At 46.5% G+C, this 21,594-nt stretch overlaps 1 protein-coding gene and 1 pseudogene across 9 annotated transcripts; both read right to left on the bottom strand.

The window, feature by feature from the left end:
* Positions 1-57: 57 nt before the first annotated feature.
* On the bottom strand, positions 58-21,548 carry Zfp94 (zinc finger protein 94). 9 transcript variants are annotated; one of them, XM_063270846.1, is made up of 6 exons: positions 21,429-21,466; positions 18,573-18,673; positions 16,382-16,464; positions 12,993-13,119; positions 6,996-8,697; positions 58-2,019 (listed from the first exon to the last, which is right to left on the bottom strand). In XM_063270846.1, exons 4-5 carry the CDS (start codon positions 13,114-13,116, stop codon positions 7,385-7,387), a joined length of 1,437 nt encoding a protein of 478 aa, XP_063126916.1. In that variant the 5' UTR covers positions 13,117-13,119; positions 16,382-16,464; positions 18,573-18,673; positions 21,429-21,466; the 3' UTR covers positions 58-2,019; positions 6,996-7,384. The 9 variants fall into 9 exon arrangements, with proteins under 9 accessions (XP_063126916.1, XP_038943030.1, XP_063126915.1 ...); XM_039087102.2 differs by lacking the exon at positions 16,382-16,464 and having other exon boundaries at positions 18,537-18,602; positions 21,429-21,548; XM_063270845.1 differs by lacking the exon at positions 21,429-21,466 and having other exon boundaries at positions 18,537-18,589.
* On the bottom strand, positions 1,052-3,127 carry LOC134484465 (intraflagellar transport protein 81 homolog; annotated as a pseudogene).
* Positions 21,549-21,594: the final 46 nt, after the last annotated feature.

Raw genomic sequence — 21,594 nt, forward strand, 5'->3', positions numbered from 1 at the left:
CTGCATGTCCACGACGCACCACAGACAAAACACGCAGAGAAAACATCCACATAAAACTTTTTTTGAAAAATCAAAAAATAAACTATTTATTGGTGTGTTCATGTATGCGTGGGGGACAGCGTACAGGAGTAAATTCTCTCCTTGCACTCACTTGTTAGGTTGGGCAACAGGAGTGTTTTACCTGCTGAGCCACCTTGCCAGTCCTTGAAAACTCTTAAAGGCCCAGAACAAGACCAACTTTTAAAAAGGAACAAAGATTCAATCACGGTTCAGCAATTTAAATAGAAATATGAATAGCGAACAAAGATGTTTATCTTTAGATAGGTTTTTTTAAAGAAATGGATGTAAGCAAAATGAGCTTGTGAGAGGGGAAAACGAGATAAAAACAAGAGAAAATGCTAACACGCGAGAACCTAACTGTACCTGACATGCTGATGGGGAAAATACAGAATGAACAGCTGTGCTTTGTTTCAAGTTGTTCTTAGGAAAGTTAAACATATTGCCATTAATCAACATAGCAGTTAGCCTAGAGGTAAATGGCTGTTTCACGACAGTAACCAGTTCTCCTAACTCCCGCTTCGTGTTTCTAGCCCAGCCCCTTCAAACATTTCTCCCAACCATTCCTCTCTGTTTCCCAAGGGTGTAAACAGTCCCTCCTCCCAGTTTCCCCAATTCTAACTGTTCCAAACTATAGCGACTGTTGTAGCCCTATCTGCTCAGCTCAACTGCTCCTGGCTCGCTTGTCTCCTAGCACCCTCTGTCCCAACTGCCCTCTCCTGTTGTTCTGCTAGCCCCGCCCCATTTCCATGCCAAAGCTTCCTTCTCATTGGTCTCCTGAAGTTCCTCAGCTTGTGCTGCTTCACAAGAAATGATGGATGCCTGTTACCTATACAGTGAGAGCTTGCCTTTAGTTAATTGGCTCGCTTCTCATCGTTTTCTTTTCAAGCAACTGATCTCCGTGTTTATTTCACTGACTTCAGACTTAAGTTGGAGATAGTCACTGTGGACCACTTTCGACATAAAAATAAATGAATGAATAAACAAACAAATGTAATTCTTGCTTCTTGCTAATTATTTGGGGAATTTTTCAGTGACCACATATGAACTAATTGTGTCTCCTCTAGCCTCTGCCCGCTGCCGCACGCCACATTCTTGTCAGCTGGCTCCAACCTCTTTACAGTCTCTACACCACGCGAATGGCTGATTCCTTTTCTCCTGTTTCTGTTGTGCAAGAAATTCTTCTCTTTCTCAACTCAAAGCTGACTTGCTATTTTAAGCATCGGCTGACGATTCTGAACAGTCTTCGCCCTCTTCTTCAAACATTCAACTCTCTTAATGAGATGGTCTTTTAGTTCTTCCATTGCACTTGCATCCCTTCATATATCTGCTGTAAAAAAAAAAAAAAATCCAGATGTTTCCAGCTGCTCACATGCTTTCTGCAGCGTTTTAAAGGCGCCCGCCCATCAGCTCTCCATATTGCTGATTGGTATCAGCCGCAGTCTCATCTTCAAGAACTCACTTGGCACCTCCTGTTTTATTTTTCAAATGAGCTAAATATGTATGTCCCCTCCTTTTTTTAAAGTTCATCATTCATCTGAAGAAGCCAGTGACGCAATGGGTAAATTACAGGTTTATTCCAATCATCAAACCCTAGAAAGGTCCTCTTGCTTGCAGCCTTTCCCCAAAGGTCTGTATTTGAGGATACCAAAAAGTTTCAAAATTCTGTTGGCTGTCTGTTCTGGCATTTCCTCTCTGATAGCTAGAACATCATTGAGAACTTGAAACAGTTGCATTGACCCCAGGGGCTCACATGTGACTAGACTATAGTTCTTCTTAAAAGGGTCCTTGTTAAGTGAGGATCTCCAAGATGAATTTGATTTGGTCACTCGTGGTTAAGTCTTATAGCTTAGAATTCAAATTCTCCTCAGGAAACCACTTCCCCAGGCTACAGTCATCAGTGAGACGGAGAGTTTCTAGAGACCACTCCTTGGCACTGGTTGCCATTCGGTGATGTTGTTTCTGGAAAAAAATACAGAGAGGAGATTCCATCCATTGTCTAGGTTATAAATTAAGTCAAGAAATAGTACAGTCACAAAAGATACAGATCAGAAGAGATCCATTGTAAGCCCTTGCGTGATTTTCAAAAGTTAATGGGAGACGTTAGTTGCCTACGGCCCATCATTGGATTAACTCCTCAAGAGTTAAGAGAATTGTTTCCAATGTTCAAAGGAGATTCAGTCTTAGACAGTCAAACAGCTAACAAAGGAAGCAGGGAGTTAACTTTTAGTAGAAAAGACCCCGTAAGCTGCATATGTGGCTCTCATAGATCCAACTGGACTGTGTTTTGGTTATTTTGCCTACATTTTCCTACTGGGCTCATTGTGCAATGGAAAGACGGTATCTTCTTAGCACACACACAAATTAAAGACTCATATAGAAAAAGGTTTTGATATAATTATAAAAAGAATAAGACGACACCAATTGTCAGGAATAAACCCAGCAGGAATCATAGTGCCTCATAATAATTCCGGGGTTATGTCATCATGGGTTCTCAATGAAGACTGGAGAAGAGACTTTAACACCAAATATCTTGAAAGCAAGTGACTTCAGTTTATAAAAAGAACCAATCAGATGATCCCTTATATAATAAAAGGAACACCGGTTCCTGAAACACCTACATTTTGTACTGATGTAAGTAAGTTGGGAATGGCCTGTGTGCTTCAAAATCAGAGTTATATGCAATCCTCATGGTATTCGATTATCCTGAACCTCTTAACACAATTACTGAGTCTCACAGGCAGAAAGGGTTATTCCGCACTCTGCTGACATTATTCCAGGTAATTCAGAATTAACTATGTCAATCGTGCAACTGCAACAGAATCAGAAATAATAACTACGTGTAACGGTCACTAACGCCTGTCTCATGCAGGCTTGCTAGGTCCCTCAGCCCCAGGAAATGAAGGAAATAGCCAAATATTAATAGGAGATGTGTTAGAAGCCTCAAAATTTCATGGAAAACACCATGTTAATGCTAAAGGTTTAAAGAAAAGCTTTTCTATCCCTTGCCGACAAGCCAAGGAAATTACAAGAAAATGTCCTACCTGTTCTTCGTATAAACAAACGACATTACCTGCTGTAAGTAACCCTAGCGGTGCCAAAAGAAACAAAACCTGGCAGATGGATGTGCTTCCTTTTTCAGAGTTTGGAAAATTGGAAGTCTGTATGCCATGCCACTGATACATACTCAGGGTTTCGATGAGCAGCTAACTAACTGCTTTGAGTTCTGAGAGGCTGCATCTGTGCTGACGCATGCACTGGAAATGGTGGCAACTATGGAGATGCTGAACAAAAGACTCGCAGTGCCGCTGCATGCGTCTCCAGTGAGAAGAGGCAATTCTTTGCATATTATAAAGCACATTACAGGTATACCACACAGTCCTACAGGTTGAGCAGTTGGAGAAGGATCCAATTGCACAGTAAAGGAAATGCTTATAAAACAAAAAGACAGAATGAAGACCCCACCCCAAACCCCAGGGATAAACTAAACTGGCTCCGTTCTGGATGTTAATGAGAAAGGGACTGCAGCGGCTGAGAGACGAGGGCTATAGAAAAACTGTGGAGTTAAGTCATCCTGTATACTAAAAGAATGTGTCAACATCTGAATGGAAGCCAGCATGTGTTTTGCACTGGGGACAAGGGTTTGTTTATATTTTCACAGGAAACAAAAAGCTATGGATCCCATCAAAACTGACAAAGCTCAGAGTTGAGCAGGGGAGGTTTCTGAGAACCTTGGCCACTGACCCAAAAAGAGGGAAGAAGAGAGACTTCCTTGCCAGATGGAGAAGCCCAGACAAGAAATGTTCAGCACCTGACCACTGACAGGCCAATGAGCAGGACTTTGGTCTCCTGCCACTCACAGTGCAGAGCAACAACCGGCCATGAGCAGGACTTTAATAGACTATGATGAATACTGCATCCTGCATAGCCCAAAGTCAGAGCGGCAAGCCAAAGGTTCACAGAGCTGGGGACAGAGATTGAAAGAGTGGAGAAGCAAAAATCACAACAGTAGCATGGCTTCCAGGAGCGCCCTTTGAAACTTCATAATTAGGAGCTCAAACAAATGGGGGTAAATGTACTGTGAATTGTCTTGTGCACCTGGCCCTTTAAAGGACCTGAGTTGCTAGTCAACTGGCCTTTAAGAGTTCTTAGCTGGGGCTGGAGAGATGGCTCAGTGGTTAAGAGCACCAACTGCTCTTCCAGAGGTCCTGAGTTCAAATCCCAGCAACCACATGGCGGCTCACAACTGTCTGTAACTCCAAGATTTGACACCCTCACACTCAGATATACATGCAGGCAAAACACTAATGCACATGAAATTTAAAAAACTAAAAAGAATTCTTAACTGTTACACTGCTTGACCCTTGACCTTCAGTGTTGGTTGTCTCTTGGATTTTTGGGAATAGGGTAGGATATAAAAACACCAGCTGAGGATGAGGGCTGGCTAGCCAAATGACAAAAGGGCCGGACTAGCAGAGCAGAGGAAAAGGGCAGAAGACATTGCTAGAGACAGTTGAGCTAGAAGTTGAGCTGAAGAAGTTGGCTAGAACGGTTTTAATTGGGAGCTCTTAGCATTGGGACCATTTAAGCACACTGTTGGGAAACTGAGAGAAGAATGCTTGCTGAGGAGAAATGTTTGAAGGGGCTGGGCTGGGAACTGAGATGAGGACTAGGAGACAGTTAAGAGGACTGGTTACTATTGTTTTTAAAAAAGGTAGGAATTTTACATCTAGATATGTATGGAGGCAAAGGAACCCTTAGGTTGATACAGAATATGGTTTTCATTTGTTTATAGCTGTTTTTTTTCCCCACAATTACAAAACCTTGAAACCCAAACAAATGTGGTATATCATTCAAAAGAATAGTATTCGGCAATGAAAAAGAATGACTGTGGTTCTAAGGACTGAAGGCCATGGTAGAACACTTGCTTATGTATGGAGCCATGTGTTCAATACCTAGTAAGCACTCCCCAACAAGATACACACAAAATGGATAAATTAAAGAATTATACCACTGTAGGGGTGGGTACACACCTTGGATTCCAGCATTCTGGAGGCAGAGGCAGGTAGATCTCTGAGTTTAAGGCCAGCCTGGTCTACAGAGTAAGTTCCAGAACAGCCAGGAGAAACCTTGTCTCAAAGAACAAACAAACTAAAATTATACCAAGTGAAAGAAGTCAGAGGCAACAGGCCACATAGGATAGGGTTGCACTTACACCATTTTGGAAAAGTTCAACAATGCAAACAGAACGGAAGTCAGTAGTTATCAAGGGCAGAAAGGGGAGAAGAATTCAGCAGCGAGGATGCTGAACCTTAAATGTCTTGGTGGGAGCTACCCCAAAGTAAACATCTGCCAAATCTACAAAGGTATAACAAAGTCAGTCTTACTGAATATAGTCCCATTAAAATCAGCTTAGCTTAAATGATTCCATATTTACCTCTGATCTCACTGAGGGAATGTTAGTCTTAAGTGAATGTTGAATTTTGTCAGATATTTTCTGAAGAAATTGAAAGGGACCAGTCAGGGGGTTGGGGATTTAGCTCAGTGGTAGAGCGCTTGCCTAGGAAGTGCAAGGCCCTGGGTTCGGTCCCCAGCTCCGAAAAAAAGAACCAAAAAAAAAAAAAAAAAAAGAAAGGGACCAGTCAGACTCCATGTGCACAAACGTCCTGCATCTGAACAGTTCCAGAGAATGGATGTGACAAGTCTGTGTAACCCATGCTGACACTGAAGGTGAGACCGAGTGGAGATGGCCGTAAGTCGTGCTTCTGTTTGTCAGAAGCAGTGTATGCAGCTGGCACTGAGAACCTCGGGAGTGTATGCATTAGTCACAATTCAGGAATAAAACTGAGGTCTGAGCCTGTCTGACTGCATACAAATATACGTAAATCAGTGCAGGGCGAGCATCCAAGTAAGACGGCCACAACCCACTGCTCTCGGAAGCCACCAGTGCACTAAGACTCTAATAGACATCAGTAGACAGGCTCCACTCGGTGGGGAAATTAGCCTGTTTAGATGACTTAAATGTCTGCCAACCCCGTAGGAACAATTTATAGGAACTTTAGTCAGAGACAGATTGAATAAACTTTTCACCACCACCTCTTTCTAACTTTTTCCTTTTTAATTAAACCAGATCAGGGGAATGTTAGCATTTTGTCTATGCTCCACCCCACAGCTACCTGGTAACAGCCAGGTATGCCTGACTCACTATAAAAGGGGCTGCTTGCCTCCTCCACCCTCTCTCTCTTGTTCTTGCCTTCCTGCTACTGTTCTGTCCTCTTATCCTCCCCCGCCACCCCTCAAGGTGCTCATGGCCAGCCTCTACTTCTCTACTCTGTCTCTCTGCCTTTCTCTGCCTCTATTAACCTCCTAACTCCCCTCCCCGTGCCCTGAATAAACTCTATTCTATACTATACCACTGTGTGGCTGGTCCCTCAGGGGGAAGGGATGCTTCGGTATGGAGGTAGTCCTTGGGTGTATAGGTGCACAGTGTAGATATACAACTCAAACGTTTACTATTAATCAGAAAGAAATGTATTTTGAAACAATTTCAATAAGTGATAATTTATTAACCACAAAACCAAATTTGCATAGTAGTGCCGTGGAACACGTTGTGTTAAGGGGAGGAATGGGGACGGGTGAAATCACGCCGAGACGCAACGCAATCCGCAGCAGACTAGCTTGATGCGTGAGCACTGAAGAACGAGAATGGGAAAGGACCGTAAGTACGGCGCTGTGCTTCAGGAAGAGCAAAGCAGTGCGGTTTAGAACAGGCGACGACGCTGGCCCTGAGCGGAGAGACTTCAGGCAGCGCCCGTGGGCCCTGTGTGTGGCGACTGTGACATGTAAGGGTTCACACCGTGTGTTCTGAGGAAGGCTACAGTGAGGTCACACAGGTGCGGCATGGGTAAGAGCTGCCAGAAGCCCCTCGGATTTCTTACCTGATGAATTCTGAGGTTTTGGTCACTGGATGTGCAGAAAGCTTGTAGCGTCCCTAAATATCCCGTGACTGTCGCTTACAGTTATGAAGCCCCACGTGTGGCCGCAATCAGCAGTGTAAGAACGTTGCTCCTGTGGAACAGATCCGGTCCCTTCCGTTGAGGGACCTGCAGGTCACACTCCACCTTCCCACAGTTCCTGTCTCCGTGGATTAAAGGTCAAGGTTCTGACCAAAGTCTACATAGCTCCAACTTACAAGGCTTCTCTATGTGTGGTCTCCCAAGCCTCCCATTCCAATCAAATACGGATCCTACAACTCCTTTGTCTGCCTTGAGAACTCTAAGAATTGGGACCTTTCAGCTTCCAATTTGAAATTCCAAAATATAAAACATCATAGAGTTTGTTTCCCCTGTGAGCCTTCTGACGCAGGGAAATCTCTGCGTCCCTCGTCCTCAGCATGGACTCGCTGGTGAATCAGGAGGCTTGAGCTCCAGCTGAAGCCTTTCCCACACTCCTCACACTTGTACGGTTTCTCTCCCGTGTGGACTCTCTGGTGGGCTTTGAGGTATGAGCTCCAACTGAAGACTTTCCCACACTCCTCGCATCTGTACGGTTTCTCTCCCGTGTGGATCCTGTGGTGGTCGTGGAGGTAGGACCTCTGCCGGAAGCGTTTCCCACACACGTCACATTGATACGGTTTCTCTCCTGTGTGAACTCCACGATGAGCTAGAAAGTTGGACGCCCGACAGAAGCCTCTCCCACACTCCTCACACTGATAGGGTCTCTCTCCAGTGTGGGACCTCTGGTGGGCTTGAAGGTGAGACTCTACACTGAAGCCCTTCCCACACTCTGAGCACTGATACGGTTTGTCTTCACTGTGGACCCTCTGATGCACTTGGAGAATTGAGACTCGACTGAAGGCTTTACCACACCTCTCACATTTATAGGGTTTCTCTCCTGTGTGGATTCTACAATGAACGTTAAGATCTGAACTCCGGCTGAATCCCTTCCCACACGTGCTACATTTGTAGGGTTTCTCTCCCGTGTGGCCTCTCTGATGGGCCAGAAGATGGGAGGCCTGGCTGAAGCCTTTCCCACACTCCTCACATACATAGGGTTTCTCTCCCGTGTGGACTCGTATGTGATTGTTAAACTCCGAGCTGTGACAGAAACTCTTCCAGCAAGCGCCACACTGATAGGGCTTGTTTCCAGTGTGGCCTCTCTGATGGTCCAGAAGAGTGGAGGCCCGAGTGAAGCCCTTGCCACACTCCTCACATTTGTAGGGTTTCTCTCCAGTGTGCCTCACCTGATGGGCTTGGAGACCCGATAACCGACAGAAGGACAGGTCACATTTTTCACATCTATACCTCTTCTCTCCCACAGGGGATCGCCCATCGGCCTGACGGCGAGAGTCCCAGGAGTCTTTCTCACTCCTCTCCTCTCTGTCAGGTTCTTCACCACCATTTAGTCCGCAGTGGAGTCGGAGCCGTGATTTCTGACTGGAATGTTTGCTGTACTCCTCGTCGTCACGATTGTCTCGTTTCACCGGAGAGCCATGTTCTCCGACACGTACTCTGCAATCTCGAGCCTTGGCTAACTCCCTTATAACTCGCTGCCAGATCTGTGAGCAGAAAAGTTCCTCGTGTGGCAGGTGCCTCAGTCCCACCTCCTCGAGAGACTCCGTGTCTTCTAGATTCTTGCCTCCTAAAAACATAAAGAGAATTCAGAGAGAGGGAGGGTGTGTGAATGCTCTGTTGTCTAATGCTGGAGTGATACAGTTAAGACCACAGCCTGGGGCTGGAGAGACGGCTCAGTGGTTAAGAGCACTGACTGCTCTTCCAGAGGTCCTGAGTTCAGTTCCCAGCAATCATCTGTAATGGGATGCAATGCCCTTTTCTGGTGTGTCTGAAGAGAGCAACAGTGTGCAGCAGACAGCTATAGCATACATAAGATAAACAATTCTTTTAAAGATCACAGCCTAAGGCTTCACTGAGCTGGAGAAAGGCTCCCCTCTTTTTAACATCCAGGATCTTGTCATCTCATGATGTGCCCAGAAGCAAAGGTCAATGCTGCCGGGAGGCAACTAGGTCATGTGGGTGGAGACCCCAAGAATAGGTTAGTGACTATTAAAGAGGCTCCTTGACCTTCAACCCAAGGAGACACAGCAAAGAGGTGTGGGTAACCCTGGGAACAGTCCCTATCAGGCATCAGATCTCCTGATGCCTTGAACTTGGACTTCCATGCTTCTACAACAGTGAGACATAGTTCTGCATGTGTTTCTTTTTTATTTTATGTATGTAAGTGCCTGCCTGCATGCGTGTCTGTCCACCACATATGTCCCTAGTACCCACAGAGGCCAGAAGAGAGTTGTCATCATGTCCCCCACAACTGGAGTTACAGTCAGTGGTGAGTCGCCATGTGTGTGCTGAGAACAAAACCAGGCCGCTTAACCGCTGGGCCACCTCTCCATCTCAGCTGTTTTGAGAAAAGAACATGTGTATGTGCGTGTGCTTGCGTGTGTGTGTGTGTGTGTGTGTGTGAGTGTGTGCACATGTAAGTGCGTGTGCCTGAGATCAGAATAGAGCACTGGATTCCTTGGAGCCTGAAGTACAGACATGAGCCACGCGATGTGGGTAGGAACCAAACTCCGGTCTTCTGCACGAGCAGCCGGGCTCATCACTTCTCCAGACCCAGGACCCCGTTGCTTATAGGTCACTTAAGCCCATGGGTTGTTTATTATTACTATTATTACTATTTTTTTTTTGGTTCTTTTTTTCGGAGCTGGGGACCGAACCCAGGGCCTTGCGCTTCCTAGGTAAGCGCTCTACCACTGAGTTAAATCCCCAGCCCCCTATTATTATTATTATTATTATTATTATTATTATTATTATTATTATTGGTGGTGGTGGTGGTAGTGCAGGGAACTAAACACAGAGTTTGTGCTCACGATCTTTTGTTACAGGTGCTAGAGGCTACAGAGTTCAGATAATGAACATTAACTTCTATCTGTCTGTCTGTCTGTCTGTCTGTCTGATTATCTACTTATCTATCTGTAAAGGCACCTAGAAAATTTAAATTAGATATCTTAAAAATGTCTTGATGATAAGTTGTCGAAAGAAAAAAAACCTTTCTACACAGTGCTTTGATTAGTCATTTTAAATTTGCCAACCATTATGTATCTTCCCATCTAACACAGCCATCATTAACTCATTCGTCCATTAACTCACCCATTCATTAGCTCATCCGTTCACTCAGTGGGGATTCACAGCACAGCTGCCCTCCACAGCAGACGGCACTGCGCTGGGAATACAGTGAGATAAGGGCATGGTAGGAGCGCACACAGCCATCAGCGGCCAGACAGACAACAGAACAGGGGAAGGGAAGGGAAGAGGACGAAAAGGCCCCTGGTGTGATGTAAGAGCTTAGACGAGACCATCATGATCCCGGAGGGCTCAGGAGGGTCTCAGGTTAAGAACGCTCTTGCCAGTTTAAAAGCAGGCGAGGAAGCAAGAGCACGTGTGGATACAGCAAGGACACCAGTGTGGGTAAGGCTGGGAGGGTAAGGAGTCGCAGGCCATGTCTACATAGTGGGAGGATGGAGGGACAGACACACGGGCCACCGTAAGCCCCAGATTTGACTTCGCTGAGTTCTAAGTCAGTAGGTACATCAGTCACAGGAAGCTGTGATGTGGCTGACGTGCAGAGGAGCCAGTGAGAGTGGAAAACTGACGATAAAAGCCCAGGACAGTAGCACCAGAATAGTACAGACCCGGACAAGTCTCTCTGTGGCCTTGGCACCAACACTGTGCCCAAGATGACAACTACACAGGACAGACTCAGAGCCTCCATGTCTGCACCTGCAGGGTCACCGCCATGGGTGGCTCGCCACAGGTAGTCTACCCCTGGGACCTACATGGGGGAAGCAGAGAAGCGACACCCACAAGTTGTCCTCTGACTTCAACAAGCATATTGTGGCACACGTGCCCACCCTCGCCACACACCATACACACTGCACATGCACACTCGTGTGCACAGACACACACCAGTGTGTTTGCCAAACTTGATGTTTTTGTCTGTTCTGTTTCACAAAACAGGGTGTGTATGCTGGCTTCCCTGGAACTCGCTCTGTAGACCAGGCTGGCCTCAAACTCACAGAGATCCACCCATCTCTGCCCAGCTTTCTAATATTCTGTGTCATAAGAAATGTGTTTTATGTAAAAGACACAAAAGATGCAGACATTAGCATGAATGTTAGAAAGGTTCATTTTCACCATGACTGGTCAGGCCTGTAATCCCAGCATTGGGGAAACTGAGGTAGGAGGGTTACAGGTTCAAAGCCTGCCCAGGAAACAGTTCTAGATCAGCCTGATTGATTGATTGCTATGGAGCCCTTGTCCCAGAAAAAGGTAAAAACAGTTTTAGGAATATATCTTCATGGCAGAGTGCTTGCCAAGCACACACAAGGCTCTAGATTCAATCTCCATCACTAGACACACACACACACACACACACACACACACACACATTCATACACTCACACATATATACACTCACATGTATATATACACACAAATGCACTCTCACATACACATACATACATACACACATATATACATACTCAAATACATATACACGCACATACACACACTCTCATATACACATATATACACACATACACACTCACACATAAACATATACATACATACACACTCACACATCACACATATGTACACACACATACATTCATACACTCACACATATACACACACAAACATATACACATACACACACACACATACACTCATATACACTCACGCACATACACACTCACACATACACACACTCACCCAACCCCCCCAGTCACACACTCTCACATATACACTTACATACATATTCACACTCACACATCATACACTCACACACATGTTCACACACACTCGCAGACAAACATACCATTTTCATTTGGCAACAAGCTATACTTTTTACTGCAATGAGAAGTTACCACCAAGGGCTCTGATTATTGCCCCTCCCACTGACCCTTTGAGACAGGGTCTCTCTGTGTAGCCCAGGCTGTCTTGGAGCTTGTTATGTTATAGGCCAGGATAGCCTTACAGTCACAGAAACCTGTCTGCCTCTGCCTCTGCCTCTCAAGTGCTGGGATTAAAGTTGTGAAGCACCATGCGTGGCTTTTCTGCCCTTTATTTTGGTAAAAATTGTTCATATGCCAGCAAGTCAGCTTTCAGTGGAAAGGCTCCTGCTGCCACGCCCAAAGACCTGAGTTCAATTCCCAGGACCCACATGGTGGAAGGAGAGAACCCACCCCACGAGTTGACCTCTGACCTCCCTATGCATGCCACAGCACATATGCATCCACGCACATACAAACACACACACACACACAGTGATTGTTTTAATTTACGGTTTATTTATTTTATGTGTATGAGTGTTTTGCCTGCATGTATGTCTATGCACCGTGTGCATGCAGTGCCTGTAGGGGGAAGACGAGGGAGTCAGATCTCCATGGAACTGGAGTTACAGGAACCTGGGAGCTGCCATGTGGGTGCTAGGAACCAAACTTGGCTTCTCTGAAGGAGCAGCCAGAGCTCTTAACCCTGAGCCATCCCTCTAGCCCTACAAAGTAAAGATTTTTTTTTTTTTCTCGGAGCTGGGGACCAAACCCAGGGCCTTGTGCTTCCTAGGCAAGCGCTCTACCACTGAGCTAAATCCCCAACCCCAACGTAAAGATTTTTAATGTTAAAAAAACTGTTCCTACATCCACGACATGTGTGGAGGGGATTACGATCAGAGAAAGCACACTGCCCACTGTGGTCCATGTACAAACCACAGGAATTAGCGGAGGGGGCGGGGCTGGGGCACTACAATGACCCAGCTCTGTGCCTCGCAAAGATTAAAACCCTGAGGCCCTTCAAGAGCTGCGTGCACAGCCAGGGCCACAGAGACTTTATGGCAACCACCGCTTGCTACGCACCCATCCTCACCCACTGAGAGCAGCATCCTGAAGTTCTCCAGCATCACCTCTCCGTACAGCTTCCTCTGGGCAGCATCCAGCAGCCCCAGCTCCTCCTCGCTGAAGACCACGGCCACGTCCCTAAAGGTCACCATCTCCTGTGACAGCAAATACATGACATCTAAATCTTTCGACTGAGGGTAGCTATGGCTGAGGTGGGGCTTGGGCCATGGAGTATCTGCCCGGCATCCACAAAGCCCTGAGTCCCACCCCAGTGCCACATACACTGGACCACACATACTCCCCCCTGCCCCGTACAATGCTTGTAATTCCAGCACACGGGAGGCTGAGACAGGAGGATGACTTGTCAGTTGGAAGTCACATCGACTTCCAGGACAGGATGGAGCCCTGTCTTAAAAGCATAAAACAAAAAAGAAATGTCACAGAAAGACCACTTTTTACATAAAGTCCCTATTCTTTTATGTTAAAAATGCCACGTCAACAAATACGCAATTTTTCTTCTGTGTTTTTCTTTTATCAGTATTCTTTCCCCAAAATGAACACAAAGATTCTTGGTTCTTCATGCCATAGACAACACTGAACCCATGACATAAATCTGGGCTAGTAACAGGCAGCTCAGTGGGTGAAGGAGTTTGCTGACAAGCCAGACATCCCAAGTTCAAATCCTGGGGGCCACCTGATGGAAGAAGAAAACCGACTTGTATGGGCTGTTCTCGAAGTACACTCCAATGCTAAAGAAATTAAGTGTTAAAAACAACTAAATCAGTGAAAACAACTTGATATTTTGTGATCACTAAAATATTTGTCAAATATTTACTAACCATGTTTATTTTCTATCTATCTATCTATCTATCTATCTATCTATCTATCTATCTATCTATCTAATAGACAGGGTCTCGTAGCTTAGGCTAGCTTCACACTTGCTGGGTAGCCAAGGATGACCCTGCACTTCTCTAATCTTCCTGCCTCCATTTCCTGGGTGCAGGGATCACAAGGGTGTGGGGCTGGGAATTGGACCTGGGGCCTCATGCATGCAAGGCAAGCACTCTACCCGTTAAGCTATGTCCCCAGCCCTGTGTTTGTTTCTCTTTGGTACTCTATGTACCTTTCTCATGTTTTAACTAGCTTCGTAAGTGTTGGTTCTGCAGTGCTGGGGACCAAAGCTGAATCAGTGAGGCAAGTGCTCTGCCCAAGGTAATCGCTGGCCTGCATTTCCACTCCTTAGCATCCATGTAGTGAATAGTTTGTATTTTGTATTATTTTTTTTTTCTTTTCTTTTTTTCGGAGCTGGGGACCATACCCAGGGCCTTGTGCTTGCTAGGCAAGCGCTCTACCACTGAGCTAAATCCCCAACCCCGTTTTATTTTTTTAAGACAGGGTTTCTCTGTATAGCTTTGACAGTCCTGAAACTCACTATGTAGACCAGGCTGGCCTTGAACTCACAGAGATCCCCCTGCCTCTACTTTCCAGGTGCTAGGATTAAAAATGCCCAGCATTTTTGTTATTTTTTTTAAATCTTTAAATATTTTTAATTATCTGTATGTGTGGCTATGTTATGTACAGGTAGATGCTGGAGTCCTCAGAGGCCAGAAGAGGACGTCAGATCCCCTGGAGCTGCAGTCACAGGCTCACTTGAGCCATCTGATGTAGGTGTTAGGATCCGACATGGATCCTCTGGAAGGGCAGCCGATATTCTGAAGTATTCTGAAGCACCGAGCCATCTTACCAGCCCTTGATTTTATTGTTTCGTTCATCCAATTATAAAGTGACAGTAACAATGAAAACAGGGGTGATTGATGTCTGGCATCCAAGAATTTCTCAAATGTCAACAACTCTCCTTAATTCTTCCTAAAAGAAGGGAAGTGGAACCTTTGGGCTGTGGTTCTCAACCTGTGGGTCGCGACCCCTTTGGGGACTGAACAGCCCTTTCACAGTGGTCACATATCAGATATCCTGCGTATCAGATATTTACATGGCGGTTCATAACAGTGACAAAATTACAGTTATAAAACAGCGATGAGGGGCTGGGGATTTAGCTCAGTGGTTAGAGCGCTTACCTAGGAAGCGCAAGGCCCTGGGTTCGGTCCCCAGCTCCGAAAAAAAGAACCAAAAAATAAAAAAATAAAACAGCGATGAGAGTAACTTTATGGATGGGGTCACCACAGCGTGAGGAGCTGTATTACAGGGTGGCAGCGATAGGAACGGTGAGAGCCACGCTGGCTTTGAGATGAGAAGCTGAGGCGGTGAGCCAGCTTAGGGGTGAAGGTGCTCTTGCCACAAAGCCTCATAAACTGATTCCATCTCCAGGCCCCACCGGGTGGGAGAAGAAAGATTCACAAGATGTCCTCCGAGCCCCACACGCACGCCAGGCTGTGGCGCACGTGCGTGTGCCTCTACCAGCCACATCCACTCAGCAAGTGAACCAGGAAATGGAAGTGTAGGAGCCCAACTCCCCTTCACCTTGGTCACTGTCCTCCTGGGGAATGGCTGGGTCTTAAGAAGGTGCAATGAAAGAAGAGGGGAAAAGAGAGCCCGGCCGGGGTGTGACTAGCTCAGGTGGCTGCCCTCCATGGACAGCAACTGTGCCCTTCCTCAGGGAGCCTGACTCAAACAGTACACGACCCTGCAGCTTCAAGCCCCTGGCCACGAGTGACCTGCCTGGCTACACACGCGACTACTGTGTTTCAAGCAGACACCCTTCCCTTTCGCCTCCGAATCTGCCTGTCATCCTGGGACAGTAGAAAATGGTGCTCACATCGGTACTCTAAAAAGCAGGCTGCATGGGTGGCCAGCTTCTCGAAGACATAAGAATTTGCACATTCGCCAAGCTAAGAGGAAAGCCATGAGAGACTTTGCCGTAGAAACAGAGACAACTGAATGAAGTCCCCGCCTCTGAGAGATGTAGGTAATCACAGTGCTATAATCAATGATACTGGGATTAACAGACTACACGAGTCTTCATTGCGGGACCAGAAATGGGATGCTATGGTGTCACACACCTGCAATTCTGGCCTTCAGGAGAGACTGAGGCAGGAGGATTGCTATCAGTTCAAGTTGGCCTGGATTATACAGTGAGACCCTATCTCAAAAATCATTATAAGAGCTAGAAATGGGCTAGTGTTTGGCACACCGGGGACCCTGAGCAGCACATGCACGCTAGCACACTGCTCCATGAAGGTTCCTCACATGTACCTGCAAAGGAGAAGCTACTGTGTGGCCTCGGTCCCAACACCTAACCTGCTGTGTGCTTCCTTGGCTATCGAAAGGACAGGAATAGAATGCCGGTCCCACGATTAAGGTGGGAAGCAAATGAACACAGGCAAGCGGCTCCCTCGGTGAGGTGCCTGGTATTTTAGGGCACTCTTACCAACAAAGATGGCAGCTGTTGTACCCACGCACCGGTGAGGGCAGAGGCAGGTGGGGGTCCCAGCACCCAGACTCATTCCACAGCCGGCATCCCAAGCCTTATCTCTCTGTTGCTTCTAAAGACAAAAAGAGACGGACAGGAGTCAGAGAAAGAAGCAGGCACTGGCAGAAAGTGGTGAGAGGCAGATACAGGTCAGAGCAGAGAGAGGTCAGAGTTAAAGGAAATACTCCGAGGAAACCTACACAGGGTACTGGGTGCCAGCACTCTCATCTGAAGGCATCGAGATGAGTCACTATCCCAAACCAGCCATCACCTTGACTGTAGATAGACAGACCGCCTCTAAGACAGGAAGTTAGCTATGATAGAGAAGGGATACCCTGTAACTAATTAGGGGTCCCACAGGCAATGCCAGGCATTAGCTATGTATCAAGTTACTTTTAGGGATCTGGGTCAAAACAAGAATGGCAAGACTTAACAAGGTTTCTTCCTTCCTCCCTTCCTTCCTTTTCTTCCTTATTTCCTTCCTTCCTCTCTTATTTCTCTTTCTTTCTTTCTTTCTTTCTTTCTTTCTTTCTTTCTTTCTTTCTTTCTTTTGTAGTGTGTGCTTGCAGGGCACATGTGGGGGTCACCAGAAGACCACCTGCAGCAGGAGTTGGTTCCTCTCGCCACATACACTCTGGGGGTGGAGCACTGGTCGCCAAGCTTGGCAGCAAGGACTCCTACAAGTCCCGCATCTTGCAGGCCTCTGTTCCTCTATTTGAACCTAAAGTTCAGTTGGTACCACAAAGTCAGAGCAGGAACTCACTGTATCCCTTCCTTTGTAAGTCCCAATGCATCGCTTCTCAGCCTTTTGGCTAAGATCAAGTGTAGTAAGTCCCAATGCAACCACCGTGGTTTGATCACCTTTCTCCTAGCCATTTCTTTTCTCTGGTCGGTTTGGGACAGGTGACTGAGCCAGGTCTATTCGGGTTTCCTGAGGACTCTGGCTCTAAATTGCAGGCAGTTCTGAACCTTAGTGAGACTATATCCAGGAAGGTATGACTCGAGGCCATGGGTCTGGGCTGTATAAGTTCTAACCCAACTTATAAACATTAATCGACCCTGCCTCAAGCCCTTCATTGTAGAGGGAAAAATTAGCAGAGTCATTGTATCTAGGGTAAACATCAGAATGAAATGGTTGTATTTTACAAGGTCTTGGACCTTGAAGAAATCATTGTAGGAAAAAGTGAATGTTTTTTGTTATCTATAAGAGTTGTTGGGGCTGGAGAGGTGGTTCAGCGGTTAAGGACTGCTCTTCCAGAGGTCCTGAGTTCAATTCCCAGCAACCGCATGGTGGCTCACAACCGCCTGTAATGGGATCGGAAGCCTTCTTCTGGTGTGTCTGAAGACAGCAACAGTGTACTCATATACATGAAATAAACAAATAAATCTTTTTTTTTTTTTTTAAAGTTGTTTTTCTGAGGGAGCTTAACAGCCTTTGTATGACTTAGGTCACAAGCCAGTCCTGGCAAACCTGGAGCATCTTGCACTCTTTTTTTTTTTTTTTTTTTATTAACTTGAGTATTTCTTATATACATTTCGAGTGTTATTCCCTTTCCCGGTTTCCGGGCAAACATCCCCCCCTCCCCTTCCTTATGGGTGTTCCCCTCCCAACCTCCCCCCATTGCCGCCCTCCCCCCAACAGTCTAGTTCAGCATCTTGCACTCTTGAGTACTGACTGAGACTGCAGGGTGAGGAGTTCCTTCAGGAAACACGGAGAGCAGATCTGGGTTTTAGTATGATCAACTTGCTTTACTCTAAAAATAACTGTTGTGTGACAGTCAATAAATATGCTTCTGCGTGGCTGTCTGAGGTTCCGTCCATCAGAGGCCAGACCTCCCTGCTGCGGCAAGGCCTTATTCTATCCTGGAGTGGCCCTCTTTCTTTGATTGTTCCCTCATGACCCTGATACTAACACTTCATCATTCAAATATGAAAAATATGCTAAATGTGGTGACATCTTTAATCCCATCACTGAGATTGACAGGAAGGAGAGGAGAGTGACTCCCTGAGTTTGAGGCCAGCCTGGTCTACAGAGGGAGTTCCAGGACAGCCAGGGCCATGTGGTGAGACTCCACCTCAAAACAACAACAACAACAACAACAACAACAACAACAGCAGCAGCAGCAGCATCCAGGCCACACTCACCAGGAGCCTTGCTGAATGAAGGAGTCACGACCTCACCTTCCACTCAGTCCTTGTCGAGAGGTCAGGCTGTGGAAGGAGAGAAGCCATGAAATAGGACAGTCATCCTTGACACCAAGCTGGAGACAATCTTCTCCTTCCTAAAGAGAACAGAGAAGGTGTCCAGGGCTAACCAGGATTGATGGGGACAGAAAGGAAGGCCAGGAGCACCTGGCTTCCCCCAGTGAGAGGCTGGACTGCTGGCGAGATATTAGTACCCACAAGAAGAGATTGCGATCTCCTGAAAAGAGTGGTCCAAGGCTGCCGTGTCTACTCTAACAGAGAAGACCCAACAGCTAATGAGAGGGCCAAGTGTGGAGGCCCAGGCCTTTAACCCAGAATTCAGGAGGTGGAGGCGGAGTGGAGGCAGGAGGATTGCTGTGGGTTTGAAGCCAGCCTGGTTAACATAGCAAATTCCAGGACAGCCAGGATTACACGGAGACTGTCTCAAAGTGGGTGGGAAGGGGGTTGGTGGTTGGGGAAGAGGTAAAGAACCCATCTGATGACAGACCTCTGGGGAAAGGTGCTTGTCACCAAAGTGATGACCTGAGTTCAGTCCTTAGGACTGACTCTTCCTGTGAGTCTTCCTCTGCCCTGCACATGCACAATGTGTCGTGTGAGAGTACACACAAACACAAACACACACATACCACAAATTATCATTGTGAAAAAAATTATTAAAGAGGAGCTTGAGAACCTGAATTTGGATCCCCAGTACTTGTGTACAAAGCTAGGCATGGCCTCTGCACCTGTAATCCTGGCACTGAGGAGGCAGAGACCGGAGGGTCACTAGCTTCCCTCCACAGCAAGTCTGCAGGGTCCATGAGAGACAATACCTCAAAGAAGAAAGATAGATAGTAGATAGATAGATAGATAGATAGATAGATAATAGATGATAGATAGATAGATATGATAGATAGATAGATGATAGATAGATAATAGATGATAGATAGAGATGATAGATAGATGATAGGTAGATATGATAGATAGATAGATGATAGATAGATAATAGATGATAGATATAGATGATAGATAGAGGTGGAGAGTGATCATGGAAGACACTTGGTATTGACCTTTGGCCTTCACACAAATACATATAAGCATGAACATATCAGCACATGCATGCACTAGCACACATCTATGACCCATCACTAAGTCATAGAAAGAGAAAGAATAAACGAACATGTATTTTAAATGGCTACACCTTTACAGGAGGAAACACACTTGGCTTGCTGTGCCTGCATATGCATGGTCAACAGACCACCACTGCTTCCTCCTTCCTCCCCTGAATCTGTAAAGGGGGTAGGAGTTGGGGGGGGGGGGGGCTGCACTTGATCAAACCACCTTGAGAGCATGCTGGGCTGGGGCTGGGAGCTCTGTTGTTTGGACTATCAGCTATCAGCTTTCAGGCTGTGTAGTTTTGAATTTTATGGGGTAACAGTCTTGATCTGAGTTTCTCCATTTTGGATCAAAGTGCAGAGAAGGAACCTATGTCTTGTTTCCATCAAAACAGCCACAGCCAAGCAACTTATTTTAAGTGCTATTAAAAGATATCGGCTGGGGTTGGGGATTTAGCTCAGTGGTAGGGCGCTTGCCTAGCAAGCGCAAGGCCCTGGGTTCGGTCCCCAGCTCCGAAAAAAAAAAAAGAAAAGGAAAAAAAAAGATATCGGCTGGCCTTTAGTCCCAGCACTCAGGAGTCAGAGGCCAGCAGATCTCTGTAAGTTCACAAAGCCAGCCTGGAACAGAAAACATAAGCTCATCCACCATATCACGTGTAACTACCTCACCAAAGGACCCGTATGTGGCAGGCACACTACTCAGTGGCCTGGTCACGTGACAGGAACCTTGTTCAGTGACGGACTCCAGACTCCTATCTTTGTTCCCAAGTCCAGTTCCCCTGATCCAACCTGTGACAATAAAGTCATGTGCGTGTATAACTGTATGCGGAGTGACAGGTGCTCTGTTATGTTAAGCTTAGAATAAAAGAACCCATGATTAATGGCCAATACCAAGCAAAATCGAGATTCCTTGGTAAGTTGCAGCCAATGAAACTGACACACTTGTGACTTTCTCACCGTTAAGACACGCTCCCCATTCCCACTCCACCCCCACCCCGCTCAACACCCCCTACCCACAGATGTGCGTATCATCGGATTTTCCCCTGAAGATCTGTATCTAGTCCTCTCCTGGGCTCTTCTCTGCACCTGTATCAGCTCTCTGCCTGCGACTCCGGGGAACATGTCTGAATGCTAAAGCATCTTTAACCCTCCAAGCACCTCCATAACCTGTACGCATGCGTGCATGTATAACTGTGTGCAGAGTGACGCGTGGTTTATCATTAGTTATATTAAGCTTGGAATAAAAGAAGCCGTGGTTAATGGCCAACTACCAAGGGAAATCGAGATTCCTTGGCAAATTGCAGCCAACTGACACAGCTTATGACTTTCTCATCGTTCAGTAAAATCTGACATCGTGGAAAGCCACAGATGTGTCCATTTATCCTTCTACAAGACAGGCTCCCGGCAAATCTCCTCCACCCATCCCAGTTCCCTGCAGTGTGAACATAGAACCTTCGGGACAGGGTGACACTAGCTACATCAATCCTCCAAAACAACTCTATCAGCATGGTCCTCCTATCCCAATTCCAGACAGCAGCGAAACAAGGTGTGATGCCCCACACCTGTTATCGCAACACACCGGAGGCTGAGGCAGGAGGATGACTGAGCTACGCGCTGAGACCCTACCAGTGCGATAGTATCTGTGGGATTGGAGGCAGGCTCACTGGAAGCCCTGTGCTTCCGTTTCGCCAGCTTAGAACCAACTCCCCTATGGCCGCCCGCCGCCGACCCGGCAAACCTCCAGATCCAGGGATCAGTCGAGGAAGGTATGGGAGAGAAGAGACTCAAGGGAGGACCAGGGGAGCAGATGCTAACAGAAACCACCTGGGAGACACTTCCCAGAATGCTTCGCATCAGCCACACAACAGAATCACGCGCAACGCACAGAGAATTTGAACTACACT

This window comes from Rattus norvegicus, chromosome 1 (genome assembly GCF_036323735.1).
Source record: "Rattus norvegicus strain BN/NHsdMcwi chromosome 1, GRCr8, whole genome shotgun sequence".
Taxonomy (NCBI): domain Eukaryota; kingdom Metazoa; phylum Chordata; class Mammalia; order Rodentia; family Muridae; genus Rattus; species Rattus norvegicus.

Excerpts from the sequence above, each read along its gene's own strand:
- Zfp94 (XM_063270841.1), bottom strand. The coding sequence starts at position 13,260 with ATGTGTGGTCCAGTGTATGTGGCACTGGGGTGGGACTCAGGGCTTTGT. Across the intron at positions 8,698-12,992 it reads CAGGATGCTGCTCTCAGTGG|GAGGCAAGAATCTAGAAGAC; the intron begins GTGAGGATGGGT and ends TTATGTTTTTAG.